Source organism: Staurois parvus, unplaced genomic scaffold, assembly GCF_062004578.1.
Source record: "Staurois parvus isolate SC_StPar_1 unplaced genomic scaffold, SC_StPar_1.0 ptg000452l, whole genome shotgun sequence".
Classification (NCBI taxonomy): Eukaryota; Metazoa; Chordata; class Amphibia; order Anura; family Ranidae; genus Staurois; species Staurois parvus.
The window spans coordinates 936166-951391 of NW_028318248.1; the positions used below are offsets into that span (position 1 = coordinate 936166).

The 15226-nt window shown below is 41.3% G+C and overlaps 2 protein-coding genes across 3 annotated transcripts in view; one reads left to right on the forward strand and one right to left on the reverse strand.

Moving 5' to 3' along the window:
- The window catches only part of KIAA1549 (KIAA1549 ortholog), a 137862-nt gene extending 131701 nt beyond the window's left edge, over positions 1-6161 (forward strand). For both annotated transcript variants that reach the window (XM_089688724.1, XM_089688723.1), the window contains exons 19-20: positions 1080-1252; positions 2278-6161. In XM_089688724.1, the coding sequence (XP_089544850.1) occupies positions 1080-1252; positions 2278-2508 (404 nt within the window). In that variant the 3' untranslated portion in view covers positions 2509-6161. The remainder of the gene's footprint in view (positions 1-1079; positions 1253-2277) is intronic.
- TMEM213 (transmembrane protein 213) lies at positions 6162-14864 on the reverse strand. The gene is made up of 3 exons (XM_089688725.1): positions 14773-14864; positions 10119-10157; positions 6162-8230 (listed from the first exon to the last, which is right to left on the reverse strand). Exons 1-3 carry the CDS (start codon positions 14834-14836, stop codon positions 8061-8063), a joined length of 273 nt encoding a protein of 90 aa, XP_089544851.1. The 5' UTR covers positions 14837-14864; the 3' UTR covers positions 6162-8060.
- Between the last annotated feature and the right edge of the window lie 362 nt (positions 14865-15226).

Here is a 15226-nt window from a genome sequence, read left to right on the forward strand (position 1 = left end):
GCATATTTTCCTATGACACTGTGTAGAGGGGGTTGTCCATTCCCTCAACTCAGGTATCAGATTACACTCAGCTCTGTGCTCTGCTGTGCATTGTGTGAAGACAGATTCCCCTGCCCTCCACCTGCTTTATGGAGCTATAATCAGATAAACTGTTACGGCTTATGTAGGAAGATTTGTTTGTATTTGTGTATTACCTGAAACTAGTTATTTTAGTTGGTACAGTTAGGTCCATATATATTTGGACACAGGCGCATCATTTTTTTTCTCAGGTATTTACCAAACTGTTGATTTGTCCATTCTTAATGTTGCTGCTATCTCTGATGGATTTGTTTCATTTTTTAAGGCTTACAATGGCCTGTTTCACTTGCATGGACTGCTCCTTTGAACGCATGAAGGTTCACAGCAATAGATACCAAATGTAAATACCAGCTTTTGATTCAATTGTCCAATTACTTTTGGTCCCTTGAAAAAGGGGGGATGGCTACTCTTAAGAGCTGTAATTCCTAAACCCTTCCTCCAATTTGGATATACATACCCTCAAATAAAACCTGAGAGTGTGCACTTTCAGCCCATATCCATTATATAACTTAAGCTTGAATATGTTTTGGTAAATACATGAAAAAAACTAAAATTGTACCTGTGTCCAAATATATATATGGACATAACTGTATATGTAAGGGTTTACAACCACTTTAAGGACATTATCATAGCTGGCACTGACAGCTGTGGCAGAAAAAGGTAGCTGGGGGCCCCATAAAAATTTTGCAATGGGACCTCATGATTTTTTGGTGTGTGTGTGCATCAAAACCCATGAATTGTTATGTATTGCATCTTACCAGTCCTTAGGTTTAGTATTTGCATTAGTTCTCTTTTTTGCTGTTCCTGCATAGATGCACAGCACAGTGAGTAAGCGTTGTCACCCTAGGACAATGAAGAGTGTTGTGATGGTAAACTGCAATATGTTACATTTTTGTTCTTGGTCTAGATACACTTTAACAAATTTCCCTTTGCCTGGTGTAAATTGTTTTATGTTGATAATTTGCTACCTGTGAGCTCTTTTTTTTTTACTTTTACCACAGGCTCTGCCCAGATCCACCAGCTGACCCAAGTGGGTATCGCAAGCCGCATGGGAGCCCAACCCACGGACTTGTCATCAAACAGGAGTGGACAGCCTTCTGGAGGCCCCAGCTGGCCTTCTTCGTACTATACCCGTGATGATGAGACCACCAGAAATCTCGCTCACCGAGATGCTGTAGGTTTAATACTTTGGCGTAAAAAGTCAGAAAAAGAATAAGCCTCAAGGCATAGTGTTAGTTTTGGATGGAGTAGCTATGGGTTAGACCCTCTATTGGGTGTATGTGTCCTCCTGGAGAGATTTCTAGTTAGTATAGGAACCCTTACCCTCTCCATCAAAAACAAAAAATAATAGGGCGGAATTTCCATTTAAATTTCTGATCTTACGTTTTCTGCACAAGTGGGGAATATTTCACATAGATCTGTGTGAATGTTATTAAAGCCTAAAATAAAGCCTAATATAAAATAAAAAAACACACAAATCAGCACAAGGGACATAATTTACAGTCAGTAGGATGTGTCACTTGTGCTGATGTCTTACCTGTTAGGTGAAATCCTCCCCCATCGATGTTTCCCCCCTCAACTACACCAACGTAATCTTCTGGTGCTGGGGGGGGGGGTTAATAGAACTGTGGGAGCAAGAAGGACCAACTATGCCCTCCCTTTCTGCCCAGCTACTCTAACCATAGAAGCAGTACTGCTCCTCCATTCATAGAAGCCCTACTACTGCTTCTACGAATGAAACATGATCTATGAATGGAGGACAGGAGGATGATTAAAAGGTCCACCCCCTCCATTCATAGATTGGTTCATTCATCTGTAGAAAGGGATGAAAATCAGAGGGGATATAAAAGCACAGCTGCTCCAGATTCCATCAGCTCCAGACTTAGTAAATTCCTCTCACTTTATCAGAAGGTCTGGCTTTTTGTTTTTTTGGGGTTTTTTTTTTTACAGTAGCAGCTTCTACAGCTGCTATATTTACACAGCCACTCCTGACTGTCATTTTGACAACTGGAAATTTCTAGTAGGTGCGTGAAGAGACCGAAAGATAGGGTATACTACGAACTATTTCCATGAAGTTTTTACAACTGGGTAAACTTTGTCTGGTCACCTCTGGTCATGAAAGGGTTAGTGGACAGGAAATGCCCACTATTATTTTCTGTTTCAAATTCTGTTTAAATAATTTAAAATTCTTTCTTCCAGGGCCACGTTCACGGAGCCCAGGACTACAGCACCCCACAGATGTTTGGTGGGAACAGGCCTTCAGTAGGCCACCAGCCCTCTGCGCACCTCCCGCCTTCTATCTGTTACCCAGCTGCATCTGCTGAGGACATTCACCCTGGTCACTCCTCCGCCTCCCTCATCAAGGCCATCCGCGAGGAGCTGCTCCGCCTATCCCAGAAGCAGGTGGTGGCTCCCGCCTACCACAGCTGATAAGGACTAAGTGCAGCGTCTTTACTGTCCGCTTCCTATGGAAGCCACAGCAGGATCATTGGTCAGCATCATAACTACTGGAGAAGGAGTGTAACAGCAACCTCTCCCTGGGGCTGGTCAGCAACACAGGCTTCTAGGAGCACTGAGGAAACCATGCATTTATACTATTCTAGACATGGGGCTTCCAATCCCACCATTGTCATGTGTCAGGTTAGGAGCTTGAAGGGGTGCTCCATTTTTTTTAGATACTCCCTTTTTTTCTACTTTAACATTCTAGAAAATAAAGTTTCATCCACATTTTCTGACATGACAATGAGCTGTGGGGGCCTCTGCTCTGGATATTTCTGACATTGGGAGCCATGTTAAAAAATTGGCAAAATGGTCATTCATTGCCTCGCGACCCTCCATCGCAACTCGCTGCATTTCTCAACTACATTTTCCTTTGATTTATAAACATTTGAAATGTACAGTGAAAGGACATGATGGAATGAAAATAGCTACTGTAAGTTAAGTGGGAAAAAAGAACACACAAAACCAAAAAATGAGTAAAGGAAAGTTCCCTCTTTTATTGAATGATAATGATTAGGGTGGCCTAATTTAGGTGTGACAAGATGGCCAGGATTTTTATACAATGTTTGGTTGTGTGTAATCTTTCATGCACTTTCATCAAGGGCTGTCTCTGGAAAGTGGGTAATGGAACAAGTGGAATAAAAAGGTTTCTCAGGTTAAGGGTATTTGAGGCAGTTAATATCGCAAGGCAATAAGTTCAGGGAGAGTCTTCATTCCATATCAGTGGAAGTTCCAACAATATCAGCAAAAGGGGTTTAGAGTGAAGGTACAGCAAAAGGGAAGTCATTATTTCAGAGTGGGAGGTGGAAGATGGATCAGAGGATTTTGGGATCTGAAGAATATAGGTGAGTTCCGGGAATTCTGAATTAGTAGAAAGTGTGATAGAGTCAAGCAAAGGGTCCTAGAGTGATGATAAAGCACAAGAGGAGTCCTGACTTCAGAATAGGAGGAGGAAGATGAATCAGATGATTTGTAAAGGGAGGGTTATGATAGGCCACTAAGAAGTGATCGCTGGGAAAGCCTGAAACATTCCAGATTGGTGGATGGCCTGATAGGGAAAGGGTTCCATAGTGAAAGAACAGCACAAGAGAAGTCCTGGCTGAGTGATGAATTCAAGAGCCTAAAAATTTCCCAGATGGTGGAACTTCTGATAAAAGCAGGAAAGAAGGCTCCAGAGTGAGGGTGCAGCACAAGAGAAGTTGATGATGCAGTTTGGGAGGTGAAAAATTACACAAATGATTTGTAGATCTGAGGGATATAATGGGTTGCAGTGTTATGAGTTAAGAAAGAGCATTCTAGATTGGTGGAAGCTCTAAAACAAGCAGGGAATTTGTTCTAGAGTAAAGGTGCAGCCCAAGTGAAGTCATGGAAGATGATGGGAGCAGATGATTTGTTGAACTGAGAGAAGCTTTATACCAGGGTGAGGGGAGCTTTGTAGGTGAGGATGAGATGTGTAGCTAGTGCAAAGACTGGGAGTTAAAATAAATAAATAAAATAAAAAGGGGGCTGATTGGCACCAACTTCAAACGTAATTAATTGGCTGCTGGTAACTCAGAGCTGCTCAAGTATGTAGTGCCTCTAGATATCAAGTGTCTGTGGTATCAAGATATCAAGTGTCTGTTGATTTGATAGGTTAGTTGTTCTCAGCTGTTGAAACACCTGACTTAGAAATTTCCAATACATTCTATACATTCCTGTCTGATTCTTAGGGATCATCGTATGATGGTAATGGTTATTGGTAGTAGATGGTGCTGTGAGTTCCCAGTGAAGTTGGTAAAGAGGTCCAGTCAGGTAGAGATTCATCTGTATAGGGAGAATTGAAGTGGATGTGTCCAGTGAGCTGTGACTTGTTTGTGGTCATAACAGAGATGTTTTATTAGTAAGTAAATACGGGAGATGGCCAAGCTGTGTGTATGATTTTATGAGGACTGATCTGTATGTATGGTTTCTTCTAAAGAACAAAACCTGCTAGAGGAATAGAATTTAGGAGAGTTTAGAGTAGGGTTTTCCAGCAAATCTTCTGTGGTAATTTGTGGTTGTTCAGTCCCAGTCTTGGTTAGTAGAGGGTGGAGAATTTGATATTTAATTGGTAGGGCACTTTTTCCTCCAGATATATTCCCTGCAAATCATAAAGACTGGCATAGAAACGTATTACAAAAGTGTCTATAGAAGTTGTACTTGATTTTGGTGCATGCTGCTCCACTTTTAGAATGCACATAAGACACTTTCGCAAAATCTGTCTCACCCACTTCTCTTTGTACACCAAAAGAGAGTTGGTCCTAATTAGCGCCACTTTCATAGAAAAAAAAAGTGTTCGTATTTTATTTTGAATTTTGCACATTCATTGCGCCACAATGTAAAAGTGGTGTATTTCAGAACTCCCTGAATTTGGTGTGTGAGTCGCTGTCAGAACCAAAAGTGTGATGCTTCATGAATTTGGTGCAATACATTAACAAGAGGAATTAATGCCAGAAAGGTGGAGTAGCAACTGTATTGCATTCCTCCCACAGAGTCTTAGTTATGTGGAAAGTTTGGAGTTAAAGTCATACCTATTTATAAAGATTTGGGTTTGCCACATTTTCCCAACTTGTTCCATTTCCCAATATTACAAATTTATAAAACAGAGTTGATGTTAGACCCCTTTAGAGAAGGAAATGGTTAATGTAATAATAGTGAATTTTAATGAAGATTATGTTTATGCACTTTCTGCTGCTCCTTTTCTCCAAGGCACAGGTCTCTAGACAACTGCCTGGTTTGCCTGCATGGTAAACAAGCTGAACTGGTACAATCCTTGCTGAACTGGTACAATCCTTACTGACCTGGTAAATTCCTAATAGCCTGCAGCTGCCAACCCAGCCAGTCATGGGAGGGTTCATTTTCGGTGCTACAAATCAGCAATATACAAACTGACTGTTCTGTAATCAAATGCTGACATATCTGTGTTAACAATCAAAGAAAGGAGAAAAAAAACTTTATTGGCGATTCTGGAAATGACTCTGAAGGTGAAAAAAAAAAAAAATCGGAAAAAGAATGCAGCACAGCTGAGCGGACGGTTAAAGTAGGACGTTGTGTATAATTAAACAGAACACGAAGATTCTTCGCATTTTAACTTTTATGGGAAAAACAAAACTCAACCGCTTCTGGTCTTTGCCCAGATCCTTCACACTGTGATGTGCTGGCCTGCCCGGCTGTGAGGGGGTTGATTTCTGGGCTGTGTTGTGCACAGACCTCGTGGACTGTTCATGTGACGTTTCTGTACTGACAAGTCTCTGTTTTCACAACACCAACTTTGTACATAAACATGTTTGTAATGTTTTCCTTTGTGTGCGTGTTGGGGAGGGATGGGCCGGCAGGTCCGGTCCGGGGTAAAGTTTTTTTTGTTTTTGCTGTGAGATTTATTTTTCTTTTTTGTGTTTTTTTTGTTTGTTTTTTGTACCGTTTGATGTTTCTGTTCATTTTTATTTAATGTGCACGTACAGGGTCTTGTGTGGGGAGGTCCGAGCTGGTATTTGTCGATTGTGTCATTCGGGAACCGATGCATGTTACAACCCAGCAAAGTAATAAAAGAGACAAGTGAAAAAACATTTTACGGATGTGAAATGATTTAATGACTTATGCTCACACAGAAATGTATTATTTTTAAGTTTGTAGATTTGAAATCATTTTGACACAAGCTACATTCACAGAGATGGAAGTGATTTATTTCTGAAGCCAGGTTAGAAGCATTTTTAATAAAATACACTATATAGCAAAAACTATGTGAACCCCCACCAAATGATTGCATTCAGGAGTTTCCAATGAAGGGTACTGTTATTACTACACCATAGAAAGACATTTCCGACAATTCTAACCTTGGGAAGACCCTTTTCTGTTCCAGCATGACTGTGTCCATGGGTACAAAGCCAGCTCCATAAAGACATGGTGTGAGCAGTTTGGAGTGGAGGAACTTGAGAGACCGGCACAGAGCCCTGAGCTCAACCCGAAAACACCTTGGGGGGAATTGGAATGCTGATTGTGAGCCGGAACATCTCAACCAACATCCAACCTGACCTCACAAATGGGCACAAATTCCCACAGACACTTCAAAATCTTGTGGAAAGACTTCCCAGAAGGAAGGAGTGGAAGTTGTTGTAGCCACAAAGGGGGCAACTTTGGCCTTAGCTTTGGAATGGGATGTCTAACAAGATGCTTGATGACCAGGCATCCACAACCCTTTGGCCTTATGGTGTATTTATATTTATTTTTCAATTTAAATATGATACAACCAGTTATACTGTTTCAAAAACACCCAGTGTTCGACTTTAGATGCTGGAGATAGACAGATTGTGAAATGGTAACAGCAATGGGAAAAGATTAATAGAAGTCCATTCATGCCTTGAATATAGGCTTCTTTAAAGGGGAATACCAGCTTATGCAAAATGTTTACCTCCCTCGGTACACATTTGTAGTAGAATGGGGAAACGTTAGGACTTCTACCAATGTTTTTTTTTCCATTATTATTGTCTGTGCTTTTCCTATACTGGTGACACCTGTGCCTGCCATTTCTTGTATGAGTGTCACAAGGACAGGTGGTGGAGGAAAAACTCCCCCTAAGGAGACACACACAGAAGAAATAACTTTACAAAAATTATAGAGCTGAACTCTAGGTAAATATTAGAGGCATGCATTAATGCAACTCTGTAATCTATAATACACCATTAAATGCATTTTAATACAGGCAGTAAAACCCTGAATTTGACCTGGTGTCAGCCTTTTGCAATCCTTGTTCAGCAGAGCTGGAATGTGAGAGGAAGGAGCAATATAAGGACACATCCAATTCCTGCTGATGGGAAGAGAGAGCAGAAAGAGAAGCTTGTCAGCATGCTGCTTCTCCTTTCACTGTCCAGTCACAGGCTAGATATGGGTCCAGGACAACCTGGGCTCAGAGGAAGTGCATTGAATGATGCTGGCCATAAAAAGAATCTAGCGACAGAAAAAAGGACTGATGCGGAAATCTCTTGACTGAAGGTGAATATTGCAGCAAAAGATGGTTTTGTTATAGCTTTTAAAAAACTATTTTTTGTTTTTAATTTTTGGCTAAAGTTCTGATTTAACTCTTTGCTACCCTACCCAAAACAAAACCAAAAATGTATTAGCGAGAGCAACCTGTACTGGAAATAACGGAGAGCTGCCACCTTCTTCTGAAAGTGATGACTGACTGTTTCATCAAGAGAGCTCAGCAATGAATGTCTTTTTTCTGTCTGTGCTGTAGAGTTCTTTTTAATGACCGAACCGTATTTGCTGAATGGGGGCTGTGGACAGTCCGCTGGGAATTTTTAGGCTTAATTGCAATGGGTTCCAGGATAATGGGGGTTCACTGACAGCACAGTCCTGCCTTTTATAAAACGATGCTTCATGGGAGATGATGGGCTGAAATCAGCAGTTGTACTGGCTTTCCCAATTCATCACTCTGCAGCACCAATATCCATCATTCTGTGCCCCCCTCAGGCCTGGAGGTATTTGGGCTCATTCGGACGGAGGTCCATAACCTTACAGATGCAGAGAAGGATCAGTGTGAAGAACCACAAGGCCCATCCGATGGTAGCGGCGATCCAGCCATAACTGTCCATGCTGTCTATGCAGCAATGCCTAGCCACATCACAGATATCGGTGTCTGTGTGGGAAACAGAAGAGGTGTAACTGGCAGTGCAAAGAGCAACAATGTGAAGTAACCTATAGCTACCTGACTATCTGCTGATTAGATGCCAAGGGCTACTGAAGATTGCAGTTCCTTTGGATGAGAAATATGGAGTCTGCCATGTCTGACGACTTTCTGAAAATGCTAAGTGCCTGACTCTGGTTTTGTAGTTTGTTCAATGACTCAATGAAAAAAAAAAAGTACAGATCAGGAAAGTAAAATCAGAACTCCTGATCTGCATGATTGCTTAGGGTCAGTGACTCAAAGTACTGCAGCTATTGGCTTACAATGACAGTCAAGCTGCTGGTATTGGTATTGGAGAGGGTCAGCAATGGCGGTCTCCACATTTTTCACTACGTGATTCCTTTTAAAGAGACCGTATACTATGCTATTAGGCCTCATGCACACTGGACATTTTGCCCTTCTCTCATCTCCTCTCCTCTCCTGGCAGCAGCGTTTTTTCAGAAAAGAACGCTTGACACTTGTAAAGCGCTCTTAATCACGTCAAGCACTTGGGTGTTAATTAATTTCATTGGCCAGGAAAATTATTTATTTTAGCCATTGAAATGAAATAAATGCTCAAGTGCTAAATGTGCCTAGCATTAACGTGCATTTACATGCGTCAAAGGTTTGTTTTTTTTCTACGGAAACACCTCTGCTCCTGGATGCATTGGCAGTGGGGGGTGTTAGTCATGTGTGTAAAATCAATCTGTAGTTCTTCAAAAGGACCCTGTGGTGGAGGAAGATGGTCATGTTGACCATACTGCTGTCCTGTATTATTGTTCCTCAAACTCCTGCCTCTAAACTCCTCTAAATGCCTATGTGTGCATGGGCATATCAGCTAGCATACAGAGGCATTTAGAGTCAGAAAACAAAAAATCGCCAGATGCCCCTAAGGGCAGCAATAAAAATGTCCAGTGTGCTTGAGACCTTTTTGACCGCTCTTTGTGAAAGTAACAACCCCCTGGTTAGCATATTGATCCCCTAGTTTCAGTACATTAACTCAATGGCCAGATCAAGCACACAAACCTGCAGTCAGCGTTCCTGGTCTGTATACTTGATCCTGACTCACAAAGCTCTGAAGCCATTGAATCAGCATGACGGTACTCACATGGTTTTGCTGTTGCAAGGTTTATGGCTGTCAACCTTCTCCTTCCTCCAGTACTTACTGAATTTTTGACTCAGAACAAGCATACAGCCAAAGCATTGGGTCATCTGATATTTACATGTCTATTCCAGGTCACTCACTAAGCCACTGAGCCCAAAGGTGACAAACTCCAATGTGCATTACAATGTGTGTTGTAGAACGCACAACCATAGCTGTGAATTACATTTAAAGCGGAACCTAAGGCACACATACTTACCTTAGTTCCAACAGTCCCTTGTCAGCACTGGCATCTTCTCCCCCCAGTTTTTCCGGTTGCCAGTCTTTGGCTGCTTTGATTGTCCTGGCATGGGAGTGCAGTCACCCCAGAACACTGACAGTGTAATGCACACTGAGGATTGTGAATAGGCAGGTAAGTGCCTGTCTGTTCACAGGTTTTTTTTTTGTTTTTTTATTTCCATTTAGTTCCACAGGGCCTATTTAAACTTTTGTGTTGTCGTAACATGTAGCAATACATGCTTTGTGGTGCAGCTCATTTGAAATGGCACTCCAATGCATTAAGGCAACTCACATGAGTTGCAGCATGCCGCAATATACAGCGGTATAAAATTTGCAGAACTTCTGATTTATTTTTTTTTGGACTTTTGGTGTCCAATTGCTTGCCTTAACTGAATGCGGGATATAATGCATATTAACACAATTCATATAAGGATTATCGATCACTCTAAATAGCTAAAAACATTTAATCAGATGACCCACCTGGACATTGCAGTAAACTCACTACAGTCTCATTGGATGCTGAAAAAATAAAAAGGATAATGTTAATCATGCAAAAAACAGGTCTTTACTGCAGGCGCATTATATCTGACACCTAAGTGAGTTATTGCTGCTTTGCTGGCTGTTGTTCCCACTTGTCTGTGCTATGTTCCTGGGTCTGCACACCTCCTGTGCCCATTATGAGGGATTCCCACCATCCCTACAGCAGGGTAGGTGGACTGACCCTTTAATCTGCAAAGCGGTTGCAACAATGTAGTAGATGCTATAGTCAGCAGATTAGTAGTTACATTATATTACATTACATTACATCGAGTTTATATAGCGCCAAAGGGTTTGCTCAGCGCTGTACAATAGAGGGGGGGGGGGCAATACATGAAACAGTACAGCAACAAACAGCACACGAGGGGTTAGAGGGCCCTACTCTTTCGAGCTTACAATCTAGGAGGGAGGGGGTAGTGGTACAGGAGGAAGTGGCTGTGGGGGATGGAGTAGTAGGAGGAATGAAGGAGAGCAGCAGTTAGGTGAGGGTAGGGTAGGCTTCCCTGAAGAGCTGGGTTTTCAGGGAGCGCCTGAAGGTGAGGAAGGAAGGTGACAGTCTGATGGACTGGGGTAGTGAGTTCCAGAGGATGGGGGAGGACCTGGAGAAGTCTTGCAGACGTGCGTGTGAGGAGGAGACCAGGGAGCAAGATAGAAGGAGGTCCTGTGAAGAGCGAAGGGTACGGGTAGGGTGGTACTTGGGAATCAGGTTGGTGAGGTAGTTAGGGGCAGTGTTGTGAACGGCTTTGTAGGTCAGAGTGAGTAGTTTGAATTTGATGCGTTGGGCGATAGGGAGCCAGTGGAGGGATAGGCAGAGGGGGGTGGCAGAGGTGGAGCGGTTGGTGAGGTGGATGAGTCTAGCCGCTGAGTTCAGGATGGTCTGAAGCGGGGAGAGCCTGCACTGGGGTAGGCCGGTGAGGAGGGAGTTGCAGTAGTCAAGGCGTGAGATAATCAGGGAGTGTACGAGTAGTTTGGTGGTGTCTGGGGTAAGGAAGGTGCGTATCTTGGCGATGTTGCGGAGGTGCAGCCTTCATGTGTTTGTAAGTGATCTGACATGAGGTTGGAAGGAGAGGTTAGAGTCCAGAATGACGCCAAGGACTTTGGCTTGCGGGGCGGGATTGATGGTGGTGGTGTTAGTAGTGATGGATAGGATGGGGGGGGGGGGGCGCGGGCAGGGGGGAAGACGGGAAGCTCGGTTTTGGAGAGGCTAAGCTTGAGGAAATGGAGCGACATCCAGTCAGAGATGTCGTTTAGGAGGTGAGTGATGCGGGCGGAGAAAGTGGGGGTGAGGTGGGAGTTGGAGAGATGTTGCTTTTGACACACAGATGGGGAATCACGTCCCGCTTGGAAACAGGTCAGGACCTTAATCTTTGGGGTGGAAAACATTTGCCATGTCAGCATGACAAAGGGAGAAATTTACAGACTTATGTTGGCATTAAAAAAAAATGGACATGCAGTCACTTTAAAAAAAAAAAAATCAATGTATACAAAAGTGTGGGACCAACCCAAAGTATTAGTGGATTGATCCAGGAGTAAAAAGTAGAATCTACATGGAAGATTTCAATACTGCAATTTGATAAAAAAAAAAAAAATAGAAATAATTAAAATGTTTATTTTCCTTGTATTTTTTTAAATCACAGTACATCTATCATGTTTTAAACTGCTAAATTATATGAGCTCAATATGGGCGCAATCAGGATTTTACCTTGTAGGGTACAAAGATGCATTAAGTCTACATTTCACACCTATGCAGGTGCAGTTGATGTGTTTATGCAGTGTGTTTTCCAGCACATTTTGCGTTTTTTAAATGTGTTTTTAATGTGTTTTTGGGAAGTGTTGATGTTGCTAGGAGAAGATGTCTGTTGTCATGAAGGGAAACATACCAAAACATATACAGTTGTGTTCAAAATAATAGCAGTCAGACATCACTAACCTGATCAATCACTGTTTTTGGTAGAAATGATATTTCTACATGGCAAATCATTTACTAGCATGTGTAGTAGAGTAATAGAAATCCAACAGACCCAACAGTCATGACATGCATGCTGCTGATTCTGTGTAATTGAATCACTAATTGAAAGGGGCATGTTCAAAATAATAGCAGTGTGGAGTTCTATTAGTGAGGTCATTCATTCTTTGAAAAACAGGTGGCAATTATTGCCCTTATTGGAAGGCAGCAAATGTTGTACATGCTGGTTACAGTGCATTTCTTTTTGAAATTCTGAGGAAAATGGGTCGTTCCAGATATTGTTTAGAAGAACAGTGTACCTTGATTAAAAAGTTGATTGGAGAGGGGAAAACATATAAAGAAGTGCAGAAAATGATAGGCTGCTCAGCTAAAATGATCGCAAATGCTTTAAAATGGCAACCAAAACCTGAAAGACGTGGAAGAAAGTGAAAAACTACCATTCGAATGGATAGAAGAATAGCCAAAATGGCAAGGACTCAGCCAACAATCAGCTCCAGGAAGATCAAAGAAGGTGTAAAGTTACCTGTGAGTACTGTTACAATTAGAAGACGCCTATGTGAAGCCAAGCTATCTGCAAGAAGCCCCCGCAAAGTCCCACTGTTGGAAAAAAGACATGTGCTGAAGAGGTTACAATTTGCCAAAGAGTACATTGACTGGCCTAAAGAGAAATGGCGCAACATTTTGTGGACTGATGAAAGTAAGATTGTTGTTTTTGGGTCTAGTGGCCGGAGACAGTTTGTCAGATGACCCCCAAACACTGAATTCAAGTCACAGTATATTGAGAAGACAGTGAAGCATGGTCGTGCAAGCATCGTGATATGGGGATGTTTCTCATACTACGGTGTTGGGCCTATTTATCGCATACCAGGGATCATGGAGCAGTTTGAATACATCAGAATACTTGAAGAGGTCATGCTGCCTTATGCTGAAGAGGAAATGCCCTTGAAATGGGTGTTCCAACAAGACAACGACCCCAAACACACCAGTAAACGTGCAACATCTTGGTTCCAGACCAACAAGATTGACGTTATGGAGTGGCCAGCCCAATCCCTGAATCTTAATCCAATAGAAAACTTGTGGGGTGACATCAAAAATGCAGTTTCTGAGGCAAAACCAAGAAACAGAGAAGAACTGTGGAATGTAGTCCAATCATCCTGGGCTGGAATACCTGTTCACTGGTGCCAGAAGTTGGTTGACTCCATGCAACACAGATGTACAGCAGTTCTCAGAAACAGTGCTTATACAACAAAATATTCATTAAGTGATTCAAAGGAAAGCAAAATCTTCAAACATTTTTCAGTTTATATAGTGAATGTTTGAGTTTGTAAAGAAGAATACAAACACTGCTATTTTTTTGAACAGTCTAATATTCACTTCAATTTTTTTTTTAGAGGAACAACACAAATTTGATATATTTTTCTTCATGTTTTGATTTGGAATAGAATGTGTAGTGTTCCCCGTGCATTTGTGTGTATGGAAATAAAAGCTATTAGAAGGATTTTGTAATGTACAGCGCTGAGCGAATTATTGGCGCTTTATAATACTGTATAATAATAATAATAATTTTGAGCTTTATTCACTTTTTTCAACACACTGCTATTATTTTGAACACAACTGTACATGTGTTTTTCATGCATTTTTGATGCAATTCCATTGAAGTCTATGGAGATAAAAACGTACTGTGATGCACCTTTCCAAAAGATACATTGCAGGAAACTGCATAGATGTGAACAGGACCCATAGGGATTAAGGTTAGATGGATTGCAGTGTGCTTCTGCAAACGCACTAAAAAAAAAAACACACAGATGAGGACCTAGCCTTATAATCTGCATTATCCTAAAAAAGGTTTAAAGGGCTCGGTCATCCTTGGTGCTCAGTACAGGGATACTGCAAATACTATTGCTATGTGTCCACGCCAAATTGTTCTGTTAGTGTGCACTAGGGAAAAATATAGACATTCTGCATTTTTTTTCTGCTGCACACTGCGCAAAACATGCTACAACATGTGTCAACACAGAATTACATAGAAGCTTAAGGGCTTGTTCAAACAAAGTGCATTGAGCTGCTTTGATTTGCATTGATTAACATAGCTACATTGCAATGCGGTAATACTAAAGAACAATTGTTCTCTATGTCCCTTGTCTGCCTTTTTACACAATACAACAAAAACGCATCTCAACCTGTGTTATCACAACTCACCTATCATAATACAAAAAAAGTTAGAAATTTGGAAAAAAAAATAGGCAATGCGCTTTAACAATTCACGGCAGTCTGGGTTTACACCAGTACACTGTGCTGTGTGGCATGAACAAGCCCTAATAAAAGTGAAAAAAAAGGAAAAATAAATAGTGACAGTGAAGCCTAAGAAATTAAAAAAAAAAAAATACTCATATAATAATAAAACCAATATACAAATAAGGAACAACAAAAGTGTAAAACGAATGTTAATAGAAAATGTAAAAATAAAATGCAACAACTTCTACCCCCACTTTTAGAAATACAATATATTCCTGATCAGATAGATAATTCATTATTTCAGTGGTGTTCAGTGGGAAATGCTCAGATGCTGGCAGACAGACCATGTAGTGTGGGATGAGCCCCTCTCCTGTGCTGGATATCAGATACACCCACCTGAGTGACACTGCTGGATGTAGCAGAGAAGGAGCAGCAGAAAGACGCACAGACTCCTCTCCATAGTGACTGCTGAACTGACTCTGCTGTACCTGACATTCCCTACTGTGTAACCAGGGCAGGGGGCGGAGCCTCTGGGGATGGAGTCAGATCTCCACCCACACTCACCTGTAACCAAAGTGATGTTTGTACTGCAATATATTTTATGCTATTGAGTAAATGGTAATAATAATTAAAGACTAGATTTTTTTGTCACAACTTTACACAAGAATATGGATTTATTTTTTTGGCCCTGTTATTTTTGTAAATCTTATAAATTTATTGCAAATCTTAGAATATTCTTATTGTAAATTTTATTATTAATACAGTCTTCTAAAAATAAATATTAGTAACTTTTCTGAAAATAAGGATCCTTATCCTTGTGTTTTAGCTAAAAATACTTTAAAGGAATTAT

What these genes read in the sequence shown, in the direction of transcription:
- TMEM213 (XM_089688725.1), bottom strand. Translation starts at nt 14,836, where the DNA reads ATGGAGAGGAGTCTGTGCGTCTTTCTGCTGCTCCTTCTCTGCTACATC. An exon ending in CATCCAGCAGTGTCACTCAG is followed by an intron (nt 10,158 to 14,772) that starts GTGGGTGTATCT and finishes TTATTTTTTCAG; the next exon opens with CATCCAATGAGACTGTAGTG. An exon ending in GAGTTTACTGCAATGTCCAG is followed by an intron (nt 8,231 to 10,118) that starts GTGGGTCATCTG and finishes TTTCCCACACAG; the next exon opens with ACACCGATATCTGTGATGTG.